The sequence below is a fragment of the Dromiciops gliroides genome, chromosome 6 (genome assembly GCF_019393635.1).
Source record: "Dromiciops gliroides isolate mDroGli1 chromosome 6, mDroGli1.pri, whole genome shotgun sequence".
Lineage (NCBI taxonomy): Eukaryota > Metazoa > Chordata > Mammalia > Microbiotheria > Microbiotheriidae > Dromiciops > Dromiciops gliroides.
The window spans coordinates 255552231-255570711 of NC_057866.1; the positions used below are offsets into that span (position 1 = coordinate 255552231).

The 18481-nt window shown below is 39.9% G+C and overlaps 1 protein-coding gene across 1 annotated transcript in view; it reads right to left on the minus strand.

The window, feature by feature from the left end:
* FRAS1 (Fraser extracellular matrix complex subunit 1) overlaps nucleotides 1-18481 on the minus strand; it is a 515723-nt gene that overhangs the window by 39061 nt on the left and 458181 nt on the right. The window contains 6 exon segments of the mRNA XM_043971175.1: nucleotides 3822-3978; nucleotides 7682-7887; nucleotides 12902-13049; nucleotides 13419-13579; nucleotides 14103-14447; nucleotides 16771-17017. Of these exon segments, the coding sequence (XP_043827110.1) occupies nucleotides 3822-3978; nucleotides 7682-7887; nucleotides 12902-13049; nucleotides 13419-13579; nucleotides 14103-14447; nucleotides 16771-17017 (1264 nt within the window).

Below are 18481 nucleotides of genomic sequence, written 5' to 3' on the forward strand. Positions count from 1 at the left end.
GTGCCTTCTTTTTGTTCATTGTTTTCTATGTGTCTTGTATATAACTTGTTTGTAAATACTCATTTGTTTGTTATCTCCTCCTTAGACTGTGAGCTCCCTGGAAGCCAAGATTGCCCTTTCCCTCTTCAATTTGTTTTGAACTGCCTAATTATACCATCAGCAAGCCCACACCATCCATCTTGACCAGAAAAATCGCAAGAAACGCTCAAAAGTTTTGTTAAAATCTACATATACTCTAACCTATAGCATTACCCCCAAACTACCAAGTCTAGGAACTCTATTAAAAGAAAGGAGGGGGCAGCTAGGTGGTGCAGGGGATAAAGCACAGGCCCTGGATTCAGAATGACCCGAGTTCAAATCTGGCCTCAGACACTTGACACTAGCTGTGTGACCCTGGGCAAGTCACAACCCTCATTGCCCCGCAAAAAGAAAGAAAGAAAGAAAGAAAGAAAGAAAGAAAGAAAGAAAGAAAGAAAGAAAGAGAAAGGAAATATGGTTAATCTGGCAAGATAGCTTCTTGATGAAGGCTCTTTGTGATCATCATGTCTTTTTCTAGATGTGTACTAACCATTCCTTTAATAATATATTGTATATAGCTGTGTGACCCTAGGCAAGTTACTTAAACCTCGTTGCCCTGCTAATAATAATAATAAATTGTATAATCTGGACCAAGAACTGAAGTCAAGCTCGGTTACATTTTCAGATTGTAATTGTTGTTTCTTGGAAATTGGGACATTTCTCTTTCTCCAATCTTAGGAGACCTTTCCTGTTCCCCATGATCTTCCAAAGATCAGTTACCAGGTCTCATGTTTGCCAGCTCTTTGAAAACCTTGGGGTATAGTTTGTTGGGTTGAACCACTTGAACTCATTCAGGCCAACTTGGTGTTCTCTTACTATCTCCCTCATTATCTTAGGCACTGATTCCCTAATAGTCCATTTTGTTCTATCTTTTCCAGTTCAAAGATCACTCCTTTTTTTGTTTGTTTGTTTTGTTTTGTTTTGTTTTTTAGTGAGGCAATTGGGGTTAAGTGACTTGCCCAGGGTCACACAGCTAGTAAGTGTTAAGTGTCTGAGGCCGGATTTGAACTCAGGTACTCCTGACTCCAGGGCTGGTGTTCTATCCACTGCATCATCTAGCTGCTCCGATCACTCCTTTTTTGACAGAAAAAAAAAGAGAAGTAAAATAAGATTTGAGCAAAGAGATATGGCCAAGGAGATTGAGAATCTATCAAATGCTGATCTTTACCTGCCCCGTGACAAAGTCTTCCACAACTTGATTCCAGTCTGCCTTTCTAGCCCTGTCTCATACTACTCGTCATCACATATTCCATTGCCCAGAAAAAAAAAGATTAATCACCATCTTCCAAATACACCTCAAGCTTTCCCACCTCAAAACCTTTGTTCGTGTTGTTCCCTTTTTTCTTGGAACGTCTCCCCTCCCCATCTCTGCCTGTTGCAATTCAAGACCCAGTTCAAATGTCATCATCTCTAGGAGGCCTTCCTAGATCTCCAAAGATCTGCAGTCTGTGGACTTGGGTTTTTGGGTTTTTTTGGGTTTTTTTTGGTGAGGCAATTGGGGTTAAGTGACTCGCTCAGGGTCACACAGCTAATAAGTGTTAAGTATCTGAGGCCGGATTTGAACTCAGGTCCTCCTGAATCCAGGGCCAGTGCTTTATCCACTGCACCACCTTGTTTCTTTTTTAAAAAGTTGATTACTGTATTTCGATATAATTGGTTTCCTGGGCATTTTTTATATTTAATAATAATATTCTGAGAAGGGGTCCATAGGCTTTACTATATTGCCAAAGGAGTCCATGACACACAACCAAAGGTTAAGAACCCCTGCCATAGATAGAACGTTAATTCTCTTCCATTTTATCTCATAGAACTTTATGCCTCCCTTATCCACTTATTTATTTTGCAATGGATGTGTATCTAAACTGATGCAAAGTGAAATGAGCAGAATCAGAACACTGTACACAGTAACAGCAGTAGTGTCAGATGATCAGCTGTGAATGACTTAGTTCTTCTCAGCAATACCATGATCCAAGACAACTCTGAGAGATTTCTGATGAATGCTATCCATTCCCAGAGAAAAAAAAAATGGATGATCTCTGAATATAGATCAAAACATATTTTTTAAATTTGGTTTTTTTTTGGTCTGTTTTTTAACCACGACTAAAATAAAAATATGTTTTGCATGACTACAAATGTATAACCAATATCAAATCATTTACCTTCTCAATGAGAGGGATGGGGAGGGAGGAAGGGAATTTGGAACTCAAAATTTTAAAAATGAATATTAAAAATTATTTTTACATGCAACTGGGGGAAAAGAAAATACTAAATAATTTTTTTCAGGGCAATAAGGGTTAAGTGACTTGCCCAGGGTCACACAGCTAGTTAAGTGTCAAGTGTCTGAGGCTGGATATGAACTCACGTCCTCCTGTATCCAAGGCCAGAGCTTTATCCACTGCGCCATCTAGCTGCCCCCTAAATAATTTTTTTAAAGAGTGTGTGTTTATGTCTTAGTAGCTTATAAACTTCTACTGAACCATGTCTGATTCCCCAACCCTCACGAAGTGCATAATATATAGGAAGCACTTAATGTTTCTTGAATGAATGAACGATCTTCCCCAACCCTCATAAAGTACACAATATATGGGAAGGATTTAATGTTTGTGGAATGAATGAATAATACCAAAGATGGTTATACATAAAGTTATATAGTACCAAGGATGAAATAGAAACCTATCTTTACTACTAACTGGCTAGATCATATAGCTCAAGTTTGAAAGAACAATCTTATTGGGAACTAGGAAGGAGAGAGGGAAAGACACCCTCTCTGGAAGTCTCTTCAGTTTTCTATCTGCTATAATGTCATGGTCTTCAACCATGAGAATACCTTTGAAAATACCTCAAAGGGCAATACCTCAGAGACACTTCTTTTATGCACGCACCCCATCCCAAGCACTTAGGATCGACTCTCCCTCAAGTTGTCAAACTATCTTGCCTTTGGGGAGGACAAAGATTAGGACAAGGATTCAAACATGGATCTCCCTTGAAGGCAAGAACCACAAATGATCCATCTATTCATCACTGCATCCCTCTCAGTGCCTAGCATAGTACCTTTCCCACAGCAGACATTTAATAAATGTTTGACCTTGCTAAATTGCCCTTCAAACTCCAAAACTGTATTTTCCTGATTCTCCCCAATACCTAAATCTTTCCCTGTTGGCTATGGATACCTACTCATTCAATGTCCCCTCCCCTCCAGTACTAGGGATAGAAAATGGTAATTACACATCAAACAAACTTGCTTATATCATTACAATAGTAACTTGCTTAAGCATTTTATTTTTAAGTCATCAGATGAACCACTTTGAAAGAGGAAAGCTAATACATTACCCAAGACTCTTTGCACAATCTTTCGAAGCAAAGGAAATATTGGCCTCCAGTAGGTGAATTCTATTTTTAGCAACATGACTGAAAAACCATATGTTTGGAAAATGCCCATTTTTTCTTGTCTTTAGATCAGCTTTTCAGGGCTTAAAAATGTCACTGAGGAACTTGGTGGTTGTCAGGAACATGGTGAAGAGTGATTAGGTAATAGCTACAATGTTCTTAGAGTTCTTTGTAGTCATTTAGAATGAACCTTCAAAAAAGGTGTCACTTGTTGCCCAAAGTTATATAAACATGTTCTCATTATGTATTTTTAAAACAACCTTCTGATTCCAAAGTATTTCTAATTCTTAATTATATAAACACCATCACATTCCTGATCAAGCCAGAGATCAATAAGGCACTTTATTTTATCTTACCATCTTCATCATTGGATATGGTGATGGTGGCCATGTTACTTTTCCCTATTCTTGCTCCACTCCAGTGGTTTCCAAGAGGATTGCCAAGGTAGACTCTGAACTGTTCCTCTGGTTCAAAGATGGAGTCATCGTTGATATAGACAGTGCAGTTCTTCACCTATATCGGTCACATGGATTCAGATAGGAAAAGAGAGTTCAACAACATCCTGGACATTTTTAGAAGATTATCCTATTCAGTAGATGCCGGAAGTGCTGCAGAGATCTATTTCCTCAGAAATACAGCGGAGAGAGCCAAATGCATCCATTTGTAGAAGAGAACACATAAACACACTTTGGTATATTTCTTACTTCACAGATTCAATGCTGGGATCCTTCCAGCTCAGATTCATAATGGAATTAGAGCGGGGCAGCTAGGTGGCGCAGTGGATAAAGCACCGGCCCTGGATTCAGGAGTTCCTGAGTTCAAATCCGGCCTCAGACACTTGACACTTACTAGCTGTGTGACCCTGGGCAAGTCACTTAACCCCATTGCCCCATTAAAAAAATTAAAAAAATTAAAAAAATAATGGAATTAGAGCAGGAAGGACCTAGAAGCTTTCTAGTCCCACCCATGGCTCATTTTCTAGATGAGGAAACTAAGGGTCATGGAGATTAAGTGACTTCCCTACCACTGAACCATAGAGATAGAAAGCATCAGAAATTTCGAGCCAGATCCTAACTACTGGTGATTTGGGGAGTCAGCTGGTACAGTGGATAGACTCTAGACCAGGCTTAGAGTCAGGAAGACCTGAGTTCTAATCTGACCCCAAACACTTACTAGCTGTGTGACCCTGAGCAAGTCACTTGACTTCTGTCTGCCTCCATTTCTTCATCTGGAAAATGGATAATAATTGCACCTACTTCCCAGAGTTGTTGTGAGGTTCAAATGAGATGAGAACTGTACTTAGCACAGTACCTGACACATAGTAATCACTACATAAATGGCAGCTATGGGGATGATGATTTTTTTCATTTTTAGCTCAAATTCATAAAGAACAAAGAAGGAAGGAAACAAGTATTTATTAAGCACCTACTTGATAGATAGGTATTATTTTTATATTTATTTTACAGTTGAAGAAACTAAGGCAGACAGAAGTCAAGTGACTTGCTCAGGGTCACATAGCAAGTAAATAAATATCTGAAGTTGGATTTGAATTCAGGTCTTCCTGACTCCAGGCCCAGCACTTATGCACTCTGCCACCAGTTACCTCTAGGTGTTAGAAGGGAGATGGTTACAAGACATTCAGTCTTTGATGACTTTAAAAGGTAGAATGAATGAATTGGGGAGATAGTCTTTATTAATTGCTTACTATGCATAAAGCACCATGCTTAGCAGTTGGTACACAAACAGAGAAGCAAAATGGTCCCTGATCTCAGAGAACCCACATTCAAATGCAGGAGAGGACACAGAAAAAGAAATTCCCACTAAAGCCAGAGTCAACGGTTCTTAGGAGTAGCCCAAAATGGCTCCTCTCCATTTGGGCCAGGTTGGTTTAGACACTAGTAGGGGCCTGCTGAGGGCTGAGTCTCTACACACAGGTCATAATGCATTTGTTAGAAAATGAATTACTTTTCCTTTCTTTCAGTAGAGATTTTTTACAATTAAGAGAAAAGACTTCTTTTGATTTAAAAAATTACTTCAGATGATAATGGAGAAATCCAGCCCTGGCACTTTCTAAGTCACACTAGCTGTTGCCAAGGACATAGCTCAGTAAAAATCGACATGGATAGGAATACACAAAAGAAATATTCTTCTGTGGGTTACTGGTATAGTTTTATCTCAGTGGTTCTGAGAGAATTCTTCAGTGTAACAATGACTCTGGCTATCTTTTACAGTACCAGTTGTCTTTTCTCCTACATAATTTATAACAATATATAATGTATAATAATATCTATAATAATATATTATTTTCTCCAACTCACTGGTCACAGTGGAGTGGGTAGAATACTCTTTGCTTCCCTATTGATACTTCTAGACTCTTCTTCTACTACCCCCGCCTCAACACATTCTCTTTCTTTGAGGTTCACATTTATCCAAATTTATCACAAAATCCAAATCCTGGTGGCATCATTTAATGACTTCTGGGACATTCTCCTTTTTTCTTTAATCTTTCAGGGCTTGACTCCCTCTACCTCTCCACTCTAACTATTGTCAAACTAGTGGGCTTGGACATGCATGTTGATGCTCCCTCAAACACCCTTACTTCCCAGTTCCTGCACTACCCTATGAAATACTCCTCTTCCACGGCACCTCAGCTCCCATATGGATGGTCATACCCTTAATGTTGTCATTACTCACAAGTGTTTCACTTCTATGTTCATAAATTCCAAAATTCTTCCATTATAATCTCTTATTATTATTCCATCTCTCCCTTTTCCTTATTACCAACTCCCACCTTGAAAGAGAAGAGAAAATGGCTATAGTTCCTGGGTGAAATCAGCCAAGATTGTCTCATTACTCTTAAACCTGTTCTTCTTTCAATGAGCTCTTTACCTCTCAGAACTTTTCCAGGCCATCAACCCTTCTCTATCCTCTCTTCCTTTCACAATTTTGACCATTTCAACTCGACATTCTCCGTTATGCTCCCTTGCCCTATCAACAATCTGACCTTGCCAAATCTCAACTCCAAATGACTCGGTATCTGCTTCCATCGTTCCAACTCATATGTTCCTGAATGAAGCTGGAGAATATCATAAACCATCGAATACAAATTAAGTCATTCAATATCAATTCCACTATAGCAAGGTAATCCTTTGATTCCTTCCTAATTCTCACTCACTTTTCCAAAGCATTCATCTCCTCAGGCCTCCAATGGCACATTCCCTTCCCTTCCCTTCCCCCCTTTCAGCTGAGGACCTAGCCTTAGAGGAGGCAAAAGGATCAAGGTCATTCTTATCTGACAGCATCTCTAACTATCTCATCTTTCATATTGGTCTTTGATGGAGGCCAAGACTAATCCCTCTATAATCCCTTGATCCCATCCCCTCCCATCTCCTTCAGAAGACTTCCTCCAGTCATTCCCACTACCCAAAAAAGCTTCACTCTCTCCCTATCTACTGGAAATGAAGCAGAATTGCAGTAGCTCAAAGGAAAGGAGAGATGCATACATTTAGAGACATCTTTACTCCAAATGTGCATAAGGACTATTTGCCCCTGACCTGTCCAAGCTGTATTGGTCTGATCAGCCACAGTCAGACATGCTATACCTTGCCTCCAACATAGTGATGTCATTTTGGTCCTCTTTAAGAACGATGGACGACAACCACCAACTTACTGGATGAAGGGGTATCCTTTCTGCTGGCTACAAACATGTCCAAGTCACCCCTATCCTGAAAAACCCTCAGTAGATCTTGCCATCCCCACATAGCTCTCACCCCACATACTTCTGACCCTTCTCAGCACAACTCCTGGAAAAAGCTGGCTACAATCAAAGGCTTTGTTCCCCCTTGTCTTATTCTCTTCTAAACTCTCTGCAATCTGGTTTATGACCTTATTACTCAACTGAAATTGCTTTTCCAAAGCTAACAGTGGTCTCTTAATTGCCAGATATTAGAAAAGGACTTTTTTTCAAACCTTATATTCTTCTTGACTTCTCTGTAGCACTTGTCACTGCTGATATTTGGGATTTAAACTCAAGTCTTTCTAAGTCGAAGCCCAGTGCTCTATTCACTGTGTCAACCAGCCACCACATATTAGGAGTAAGTATTAACAATAAGTTCCTAGAGGGTTGAGAATTTGTCAAAGTTCCCAGACTTTACCAAAGTAAGCATATCAAGGCAGAGAGGAGTGATGTCTCACGTGGTCTCTGTGGTGCACTCACCTTTTCCCCTTTCAGAAATGTGATACGGGAATCATCCGAATTCCTTCTCTCCTCAAAGTCCGCCATGACTTGGGCTGTTTGGCTCTGGCTATAGCATCTCACTGAGGACTCATAACTCAGGTCCCCACTTCGAATGATGGGGATGTGTAAGACACCATCCTTTTCTTTCACTAGGTACAAATCCTTCGCAAACTGCATGCTGGGCACTGTGGAAGGATGAAGGGAAGAACAGCATCCTCATTAGCATCCCGGGAGTTTCTCTGTGGCCACTGAATGAAGAAAGAACTCATCAGCTGCACAGTGGGACAGCAGCAATGAAAACCCACAGAAGCGACATGGGATGCACCACATCTGGCCCGCAAGGCACAGTGCTTGTTCTTAAAATGAGGAACATTTTATTCTGGAATAAAATGGGGCAAGAAGAGGATGTGGTTTCTTAAGAACAAGGGGCTCTCTGGGGAAATAGGCCGCTATCATTGGGAGGTTTGCATTCTAGCATACACTTTTTTTTTTTTTGTGGGACAATGAGGGTTAAGTGACTTGCATAGGGTCACACAGCTAGTAGGTGTCAAGTGTCTGAGGCCGAATTTGAACTCAGGTCCTTCTGAATTCAGGGCTGGTGCTTTATCCACTATGCCACCTAGCTGCCCCCCAGCACTTGACAGAAGTCAAGTGACTTGCTCAGGGTCACATACACTTTTAGCATACACTTTTATGCATCGTTTTAAGGAAAGATGATGTATATCTTACAAATAACAGCAGGTCATATTTAAATGGTCCTTTAGGGTTGACAAAGTGCTTGACAATCATCTCAATCTAGCTTCACAAAAACTCTGAGAATCAGGTGCTATTATTAGCCTCATTTTACAGATAAAGAAACTGAGGCTGAGAGAAGCTTAAATGATTTGTTGACGATTACAGCTAGTAAGTATCTGAAGCTAGATTTGAACTCAGGTCCTCCTGACTCTAGGTGCAATGTTCCATTCACTATGCCATCCAGCTACCCACAAACACTTCTGTCTATATATTCCCAGTATTTCTATGATCACTTTTTCTCATTTGTTTGTCTGCTCCTTGGAAGTCGTGACTGTATATTTCCTTTCTTTTCTTCCTAACAATCCCTAATACAAAGTTGTATGGATTCTAGACTCATAGATTGGAGCTGGCATCAAATAGAATATTTTCATTTTAGATGAGCAAATTCAAGTCTAGGTAATAGATATGACTTAGTGAAGGCTAGTATGTGAAACAGGTCTGGGATTTGAACCAAGATTCTGACTCCAATACCAGTATTCATTCTACATTGCCATCTGCCCATGGCTTATCCATCAATACTAATGACTAATTGACATGCTGTTGACTCCTGGCTATCCTTTCAGTTTGAAAGCATTTTGAAAGAAGTAATCATTGAGGGTACTGGCCCATGGGGGTGCTTAGGGCTTTGTGGGGATTGCCAAGACAAACATTAATATTCCCTGTATCCAGTCTAGTCTCTAGAACAGCTTTTGATCCGTTCCCATTATGACCTCTTGAGCCTGCCAAACCTGGAAATGTGGGGTGAGGAGGAATATCCAAGTACCACCTAATCCAGTGATGTTTAGAAGCATTGGGAACACTCTCTTTGATTTACCTAAAACATGCATGGCATCCAAGACTACTGACATTAGTAAAAAGTATATATCCAGTATCTAAATTAAACCTACCAGATAAAATTTACTCCTAAAAAAATTCAAAAGACTCTTCTTCAAAGAAGACTATCATCTAAAGAAAAGTAATGGCATTAGGTATTATTAGTAGTACCTTCAATTCAATAAATTTTGGCCATGACACATGAAAATAGCAGGTAAAACGAAAGGTTTGTGGTGATGATGCCAACTCCCACCTTGAAAGGGATGAGCAAATGGATTGAAATCAGCCCAAGCTCTCATGGAGAGAGCTTTGCTCACAATAATTTATGTAGGGCCCTGCTTGTTGCAGAGCTGAGCTGGTTGGTATCAAATCAAAGACAAGGGCAAAGGAAGGTGAGAATGTCGATGGTGTTTAATCAATGAACCAGCCAGATGGTGGGGCTCATCCTTAAATTTCTTGCTGTCTGCTAAAGAACTGAGACAAAGTCTTGTACACAGTAGGGGCTCGTTCAATCAATAATTCATAGATTTTCTTAATAATATTCTGAGTCAACGTCAACTCCGATACCCACGGTAATATTGAAACTTGTAAGGTTTTTAAGGTTAGTCAGTGTGAATTGAAAGGACATTTTCAAAATTCCTTCAAGGTTTAGGGAAAATAGGTGGTAGACAGTACGGTTGCATAAATAGAAATATGATCACATGCAGGAACTCTGAGGTTACCAGAACCTGGGTACTATAGACAGCTGGGTGGCACAGTTGATAGAGTCCTGAATTTGAAGTCCAGAAGACCTGAGTTCAAATATTGCCTTATATACATACTAGTTGTGTGACCTGGGACAAGTTATTTTAACCTCTCTCTGTCTCAGTTTCCTCATCTGTAAAATGAGGACAATAATAGCACGTCCTTCCCAGGGTCATTGCGAGAATCAAATGAGATAATATTTGTAAAATGCTTTGTGAGCTTTAAAATGCTACATAAATGTTAGCTGCTATCACGACCACCACCATCACCACCACCAACATCATCATCATTTCCAGCTCTGGACTCTACAGCTACAGAGGGATTTGGAGATGGTTCAAGGAGAGCCACAAAGATGATTAAAGGGTTTGGGATAAGACCTAGGGGTTAAGATGAAAAGGAAATACTGCTAGGTTTATATCCCAAAGACATCCCCCCAAAAAGAGAAAGACTTATTTGTACAAAAAATATTTATAGAAGTTCTTTTTGTGGTGGCTAAGAATTGGAAATCAAAGGAATGCCCATCAATTGGGGAATGGCTGAACAAGCTGTGGTATATGACAGTGATGGAATATTATTGTGCTATAAGAAATGACAAGCAGAATGACTTCAGAAAAACCTGGAAAGACATGAAGTGATGTATAGTGAAGTGAGCAGAACCAGTAGAAAATTGTGCACAGAGACAGCAATACTGTTTGATGAAGAACTGTGAAAGACTTAACTATTCTCAACAAGACAATCCCAAAGGACTAATGATAAAACATACTATCCATCTCCAAAGAAATAACTGATATTGATGGAAGAGATTGAAGCATGCTATTTTTCACTTTCATTTTTTTCTTTTAATCAAGTTTTCTTGTGCAAAATGACAAATATGGGAATGTTTTACATAATCATACATGTATAACCCATATGTGATTGTTTGCTGCCTCAGGGAAGGGGGAGGGGAGGGAGGGAAAGAAGGATAAAAACTGGAACCCAAAACTATAAATTAAAATGTTTATTATTTTTAAAAAAGATGAAAAAGAAATGAGGTTGTTTAATCTGGAGGTGACTCTAGTGGTCTTTAGATATATTCGCACTAACTATATTAACTTGGAGTAAGAAGGGCCCTGGATTTGCATCTTGACTCCAGCATATACTGACTGAGTGACTCTGGCTAAGTCACTTAGCTTCACAATGCCCTAGCAAGTCTCTAAGGTAATGGTTTGCAGAAGAGGTGCCAAAATATGCGTTGGTAAGGGTAGTCTCCTCAGTAGTTCAAAATATCAGTAAAATCACAGGTCTAGACAAAATACACACATACACACATATTCTCTCTCTCTCTCTCTGTATATATATATATATATATAAAAGCATACACACAAATACATATCTTCATGAATACATATATACACAAGCATGAACATGTATATGTAGTGTGCATATGAATATATGTATTGTCTATATAAATACTGCATGCACATTCATGTTCATAAGCACATATGCACAAGTACATATATAGACATGTGCTAATATGTATGTCATGCATACACATTTATATATGCAGTGCATGCACATACATGCACACACGCATTATAGCAATTTGTACACAGGTGTACACACAAATGTGCATGGACACTGTATATTTGCGGTGTGTATATTGTGTATTTTTATGTGTGCATGTATATACATACAAATACACAAACACAGACATACACATACACATACATAGACACACACACACACACATATGCGATCGTAATAATGATGATGGACAACAATGAGGACTAAGAGGAGCATGATGGTGACCAGAGGCTGGCTATCCACCTCTGGTGAGAACTAGAGAGAAAATGGGCTAAAACAGGACCTTTTTCAATGTAGATTTAGGTTAGCTAAATCAAAGAACTTAGCAGAGATTATTTTCATAGAATCCAAGGGTCCATTGAAAGAAATTGTAGAATATTCTTCTCTGAAGGCCCCAGATGAAACTGTACAGATTCGTTTTTGTTGAGAAACTGGTGCAATTCTTCTTGAAGCTTAGAACACAAACCAATTTCAGTTCAATGCCTCATTAAGCATGTAACATGTAGTGTGTACAATGCGCCATGTATGCCAGGTGCTCATGGTAAATTCCAGGATAAATAAGACACAGTGCTCTATCCTGAGTGGTTCATAATTTGGGCTCTATCAACCTTGTGAGTCTAGTAAACACCAATGTCAATATTCAATAGAATATCAATAAGCAATAAAACAGCATATGCTGTGTATATTAAACACCAGGAAGGGGAGAGAGGGGAGAGAGAGACAGGGGGAGAGAGAGAGAGAAAAAAAAAGAGAGAGAGACAGAGAGAGAGAGAGAGAGAGAGAGAGAGAGACAGAGACAGAGACAGAGACAGAGAGAAAGGAGAGGAGAGAAGAGGAGGGAGGGAGGGAAGGAAGGAGAGAAGGAAAAGGAGAGACAGAGACTACAGTGGCATGAGTGGGTATATATAACAAGCACTATTATGTAGGAAGCATTTGATCAACTACTAATGTGTTCTAAGAGATGAAAATAAAAGGAAGTAAGGAAGAGGAAAATGAGAGAAAGTTGAATTTTCCCTTACTGCAAAAGGACAAACAATGCTTAAATCCTCTGCGAAATGGAAAAAAAAAATCATTTTATCTCCCCCCTTCTAATCTTCAGCCTTTTTTGTTACAGCTATTGCTCCACAAAAACACTGTGTTCTGGTTTGTTTTGTTTTGTTTTGTTTTGGCCATGAAATAAAACTCTTTTTTTCCATCTCATTCACCCTCAAAGAAGAAAACTTTGAAGGAAGTATGGAAATGCCATGAGAGTCACCGCTTGAGGAAGCTCATCCTAGATCTTACCGTCCTGAAATGTGTCATTGATGGCAATAATGGCTTGGAAAGGTTTGGTCATCTCTGCCCCTTGTGCTGAACTCAAGAAAACCACAAATGTCTCCAATCCTTCGATTGCAGGATATTGAGCATCATCCAAGATGACCAATGTGCAGTGCTAAAAGAAGATAAAAACAAGAATATATTTGAGTTTGGTAGACCAAAGGCTGGGTGACAGTTCATCTGTGGGCGCTCTTGGATCTTAACCTTTGAGAAGGTGGTTTTCTTTATTACATCCTTTCTAGGGTTTCCATATATAAATACATCATTGGCTATCCCTAAAGGGGGAGTCCTTGTTCCTTGTTTCTAAAGAAAGTACAGACTGCAAAGATGCAAAAAGAATATCACCGCGGCCAAATGGGAGCACAAAGATAAAAGATGGCTTCATTAACCAACCAATTAACACATATATATTATTAAGGGTCTATTCCATCAGGGCTCTCCAACTTTTTTATTTTATTCTCTGGTGATCATTGTGTCCCCGCACCTTTTCAGTGTCACCAGGTCGGAATTCCACCTTTTTAGAGCTTGGGATGTAGTCGACCCCGGGAGTAGCAGAAGGCGGGTCAGAAGGGCGGGTAGCACACCATACTGATGTGAAAGTGGAGAGATCAGTCCCATGCCGGACCACAGGGATTTCCACTGTGCCTAAGAGGAAAGCAATATAGATTTTTGGTAATGGCCTTGAGACTCAATGTTTTTTTCTAATAGAATGGCCTTTCTATTCTTTTTTCTTAAAATTGTATTTTATTTTTTAACTTATGGAATAAAACAAGCATTTCTATAACATAGTATAATAAAAAAGGTTACTGCACATGAAACTGCAAATCTACTATGTATAATTAGATATTCCTTTTACATGTACCACAAAGTTATCATGTAAATTTCTTTTTTCTTTTGTTTCTTCCGTTCCCCCACCCTGACCAGAGATGGTCACCATTAGACACAAATAGTATTCTACTCTTAAGTAGTAAGGAAATGGTAAACCACGTTGTACCTTTGCCAAGGAAACTCCAAAATGGGATCACAAAAAAGTTGGAAACGACTGAAAAGACCGAACAACAACATATTACACTAGAGAAGGCTGACTGCTCTCATGGCTACTTTTGATTGTAAGGAAAAAGGAATGAAGGGAGGCAGAAGGACATAGTGGGATTTTGGCATTACTTACCTGCATCTTCACTGACAGTGTATGCCGTATTGCCCAGGGACACAGTGGAGGCATCATTGGGGCCCCCAATGAACACCTTGGCTGAAGCCACACTCCCAATTCGGGCATTGTCAGAAGCACCTGCTAGCGCAATCTCAAACTCCTCTTCTTCCTCGTACTCGCTGTCATCAATCAGCATGACATCACAGGTGGAAGTAGTGACACCAGGTCCAAATATCACACGATTCTCAGATGACATTCCTCTTGACTTAAAATCAGATCCTGATTCTAGAACATAGAGGCTGCTTCCCCTAGCTGATTTGGGGATGGTGTAGCAAATGGCAGATATGATACTGCTGGAATCTCCTGAAATGGAAAGGTTGGGACAACCAAAATGTGAGGAGGAATATTTCTTTTTTCTTTTTTGGTTGGTTTGTTTTTGTTTTGTGGGGCAATGGGGGTTAAGTGACTTGCCCAAGGTCACACAACTAGTAAGTGTCAAGTGTCTGAGGCCAGATTTGAACTCAGTCAGGTACTCCTGAATCCGAGGCTGGAGCTTTATCCACTGTGCCACCTAGCTGCCCATGAGGAGGAATATTTCTTAAATTTTCATGTAAATTTTTGATAGCTGTTGCATAACTCTGCCACCCTCTGGATGTCTTCCTCCCATAGCTAATTCCTTCAAAGGTCTGCTGGGACATTTTCTAAACTGTCAGTTCTTTTAAGGTCAAATGACTCTGTACCATACTATTTTACCCAAGTGACAGAGAAAGATTTCCCATTGAGTGCTCTGTTAATTCACAAGACTCATTACCCACTCCTGGCCCACCCTCTATCTACAAGCACAGTGCTTGGAGAGATAAGGGATATATTCATTGCTTTAAAAGAGGCAAAGTACTTGTCTCCTGGAGGTTAGTTCTCAGTTCACAGGTTTTATGAATCTACTTCTGCAGTTAAACTCCCATAAAGGAACGAGTTTGCAAAAAAAAAATGCATGTTTATAGAAATAATTTTACTTATCTTCTCTATTGTTTCTCTTTTATCAGCCCATGATCAGGTCTGGTTTTTCGCCCAAAGAAATCAATGAACCCACCTTGTTCTCCAAATGGTAACACCATGGCTTTATGGAGCATACAATATTTGCTACATCAATTTCTAGTCAGTGGATTCAATAATGAACCTAACAACCATTTAAAGAAAAATGCTCATTCTCTTGGCAACTCCATGTCTTTTAAGGGGATTTAATTCCTAAGAATTTTTATTTTATACCATCATAAAATCATACATCCCCATAATTTTTGTTTTGATTTCTACCAGGAATGGTTCAGAAAGAGCAACATGGTGCTGTGGAGGAAGTGCTGCATCTCAAGGTAGGATCTCAAGGAATTCTGCCTTTAACATTTGGGTAAATCACTATATCCCTCTGAGCCCAAAGTCCGGGGTCAGCAAACTATGGCCCCAGGGCCAAATCTGGCTATAGTCAGTTTTTATAAGTCTCAAGAAAGGATTTTTTTTAACATTTTAAAATATAATAAAACTTTATTTAAAAATGTAAAAATCATGCTTAGCTTGAGGGTCATACAAAAGCAGGTGATGACAAGCCAGGGGCCATAGTTTTTCAGCCTTTGCCCTTAGGCAACCTTCTAAGACACCCACTAAATTATAAAGGGCTTGTAATCTGTGCTGATGGAAGGAGACCCCAAAATGACGGACTCATAGACATAGGGTTGACCTTATCCTTGATTTTATTCTCTCTTCACTGAGCTCAGTCTCACAGGGTTATCTTGGAATGCATTCTTTTACCTCCAAGCCCCGGAGGGTCAGGTCACTTTATAAATAGTTACTTCCCTTCTCAGACCAAGGCAAAAACAATCTGTGATTCAGGTTGCTGATAGGGAGTAGATTCTACTGATTTTTCTATTTGCCTTCTGGGGTGGGACTAGAAAGCTTGTACACATTGTTTTGTGTGCGTGTGAAGCAATTGGGGTTCAGTGACTTGCCCAGGGTCACACAGCTAGTAAGTGTTGTGTCTGAGGCTGGATTTGAACTCAGGTATTACTGAAGCCAGGGCCAGTGCTTTATCCACTGCGCCATCTAGCTGCCCCCTTGTACACATTTTTGATAGGCACTCATCCAGGGAAGCCTGTCTGCAAGGCTGAATTAAGCTTACAGAGGACCTGTAAGAACATGCACAGAATGGAAGCCTTCTGCATACCCCTTATTCTGTTGAGGGGCAATAACTGAGGAAAGAATGGCATTTTCAGAGCCCAGTGCTATTATTTTCTATTATGTATAATCCAGGCCCTTTTATGTAAGGCTCTGAAAGGCCTAGGATGAAATATCATTATGCTGCTGAGATAGGCGGGTGATAAATATTTTCTGTGCTATTTTAAAGATTGAGAAACTGGGACACAGAAAGCTCCGCTCTTCTCTATACTGACGTTCCTACTCATTATTAGATACTGAAGGGAGCAACACTGACTCATTCATCCTGAAGAAGATGAATCCTCTTTGCATCCACTAAGGGACTATGTGGGAATAGCTACACTGAAGTGAATGCTGAGGGCCAGGTTAATTTCCCAAGAACACCCTTGGCACAGGAAGGAATCTGGCTTAATAAGATGGATTTGACCAGGGCCACACATAAGAGCAACAACAACAGAATTAACAAGGGGGCTAATGTACAGACCTTTTCTTTCAATAGGGGCAAACAAGAACCCAGCACTCTCATTGACCCGGTAGATCTTCCTATCAAACTGTAACGTAGGTTCATCTTCAGTGTCATTGATAATGACCTTGGCCTGGGTGAACTCTCCCAGCAAGGCATAAGCTGGCATGCTGAGCTCCACGGTGAAGCTTTCAATGTTCTCAAATATATCATCATCATTAATTACAATGGTGCAGGATTTTGTATCTTCTCGCTCATCAAACTGTACCTGTCATTGAGAGAGTGACAAGGGGTCCACGTTAGAAGCCCGTAATAGTTGCCCTGAGTAATAAGCATCTCCTGTTCCCTCCTCCTTTCCAGGTACCACCTGAAAAGAGGTCTAGTAGATGAAACACTAACCCCCCCCCCAAAAAAAAAGAGGTTCTAGGTTAAGCTCTGACACCAACTTACCTGGCATCCATCCACAAAGGGGTTTCTATTTCTACATCTCAGTTACTTCTTCTGAAAAATGGAAACTGCTTTACATGGACCCTCTAATTTTTGTTATGAAAAATATAAGAAGATATCTTTCAATTTTCAAGTTATAAAAACATAAGAAGGTACCTTCTAAGCCTAAAGTTATAAAAAATAAGAGGGCACCTTTCAATCCTCAAGTAATGAAAAATATATAATTAACTTTACTACCTTACTCTTTGATGAGTAACCCTGGATATTTTTGAGTCTAGAAAATTTCTCTCTTGCACTGAAATAGTTAGTGCTACCTACATGAGTGCCAGATTCAAAGGAATGTTTTTTTTTTATTTCCCCAAACCCTATATAAGACTTGTCTAGCTTTGGCATTTAAAACAAAAGGAAAATGGAGCACAAACTTACAGAAATGGGTTTGCATAAGATAGGTTGAATCTTTAGCTAATTTTTCACTATTAAAATAAGCTGGGTCTAAAATAGATGGAATACAATTGGAACAAACTTGGGGAATTATTTCCTACAGTGAACATAATGGAGGAACTAATTATCATGTAAGCAACATGATGATAAATGAGACATTTCCCACAGTTCCCCCCAAATTCTCAAAAATTCCTAAAAGGGGAAATTACAATTGAATCCACAGCATAAAAGAGGGATGTAATGATCAATTACCACCAAAGAATGCCAATTCATACAAGGTTACTCCTTCACCAGTATCTATACTTCTAGCAGGGTTGCAGGGAACAACAGAAAGCATCCATGGGCTTATTCCTGGGGTGCACTCTGAGATCCTCTCCTGTACACCTCAGCCTCTGCCAACCCTCCCTACCCCCAAATCCCCTACTGGCAACAAGCAAGCAACAATTAGTCTGACTAGTCATGTGGGGGAGAAAGATCATGATGCTTTCTACATCAGGCACCCCAAAGTCAGAGACCTGCCAAGACTACGGAAATTCCAGAACACCCTTTCAAACCCTACAAAAAGTGGCAGATGCAGACTCAGGTCAAGCTAGGAAAACTTATGGAAAAGGGACTGAAACTTCTCTGGAGCCAGTCCTGCCCCCCTTCCCCACCACCAGAGGCTATATAGGGTTGGTGAACCAGAAATCCCATAAGGTGGGAGGAGATTGAGGAAATTTTGGAGATGACATCAGGAGAATTGTACCCACTATCAAAGTGGTGAGAAAGTAAAAAGTGAGTGATGGGTGAATGCGAGGAAAAAAGACTGAAATTCAAAGATTGAAGAAGAAAGTTTCAGAGAACG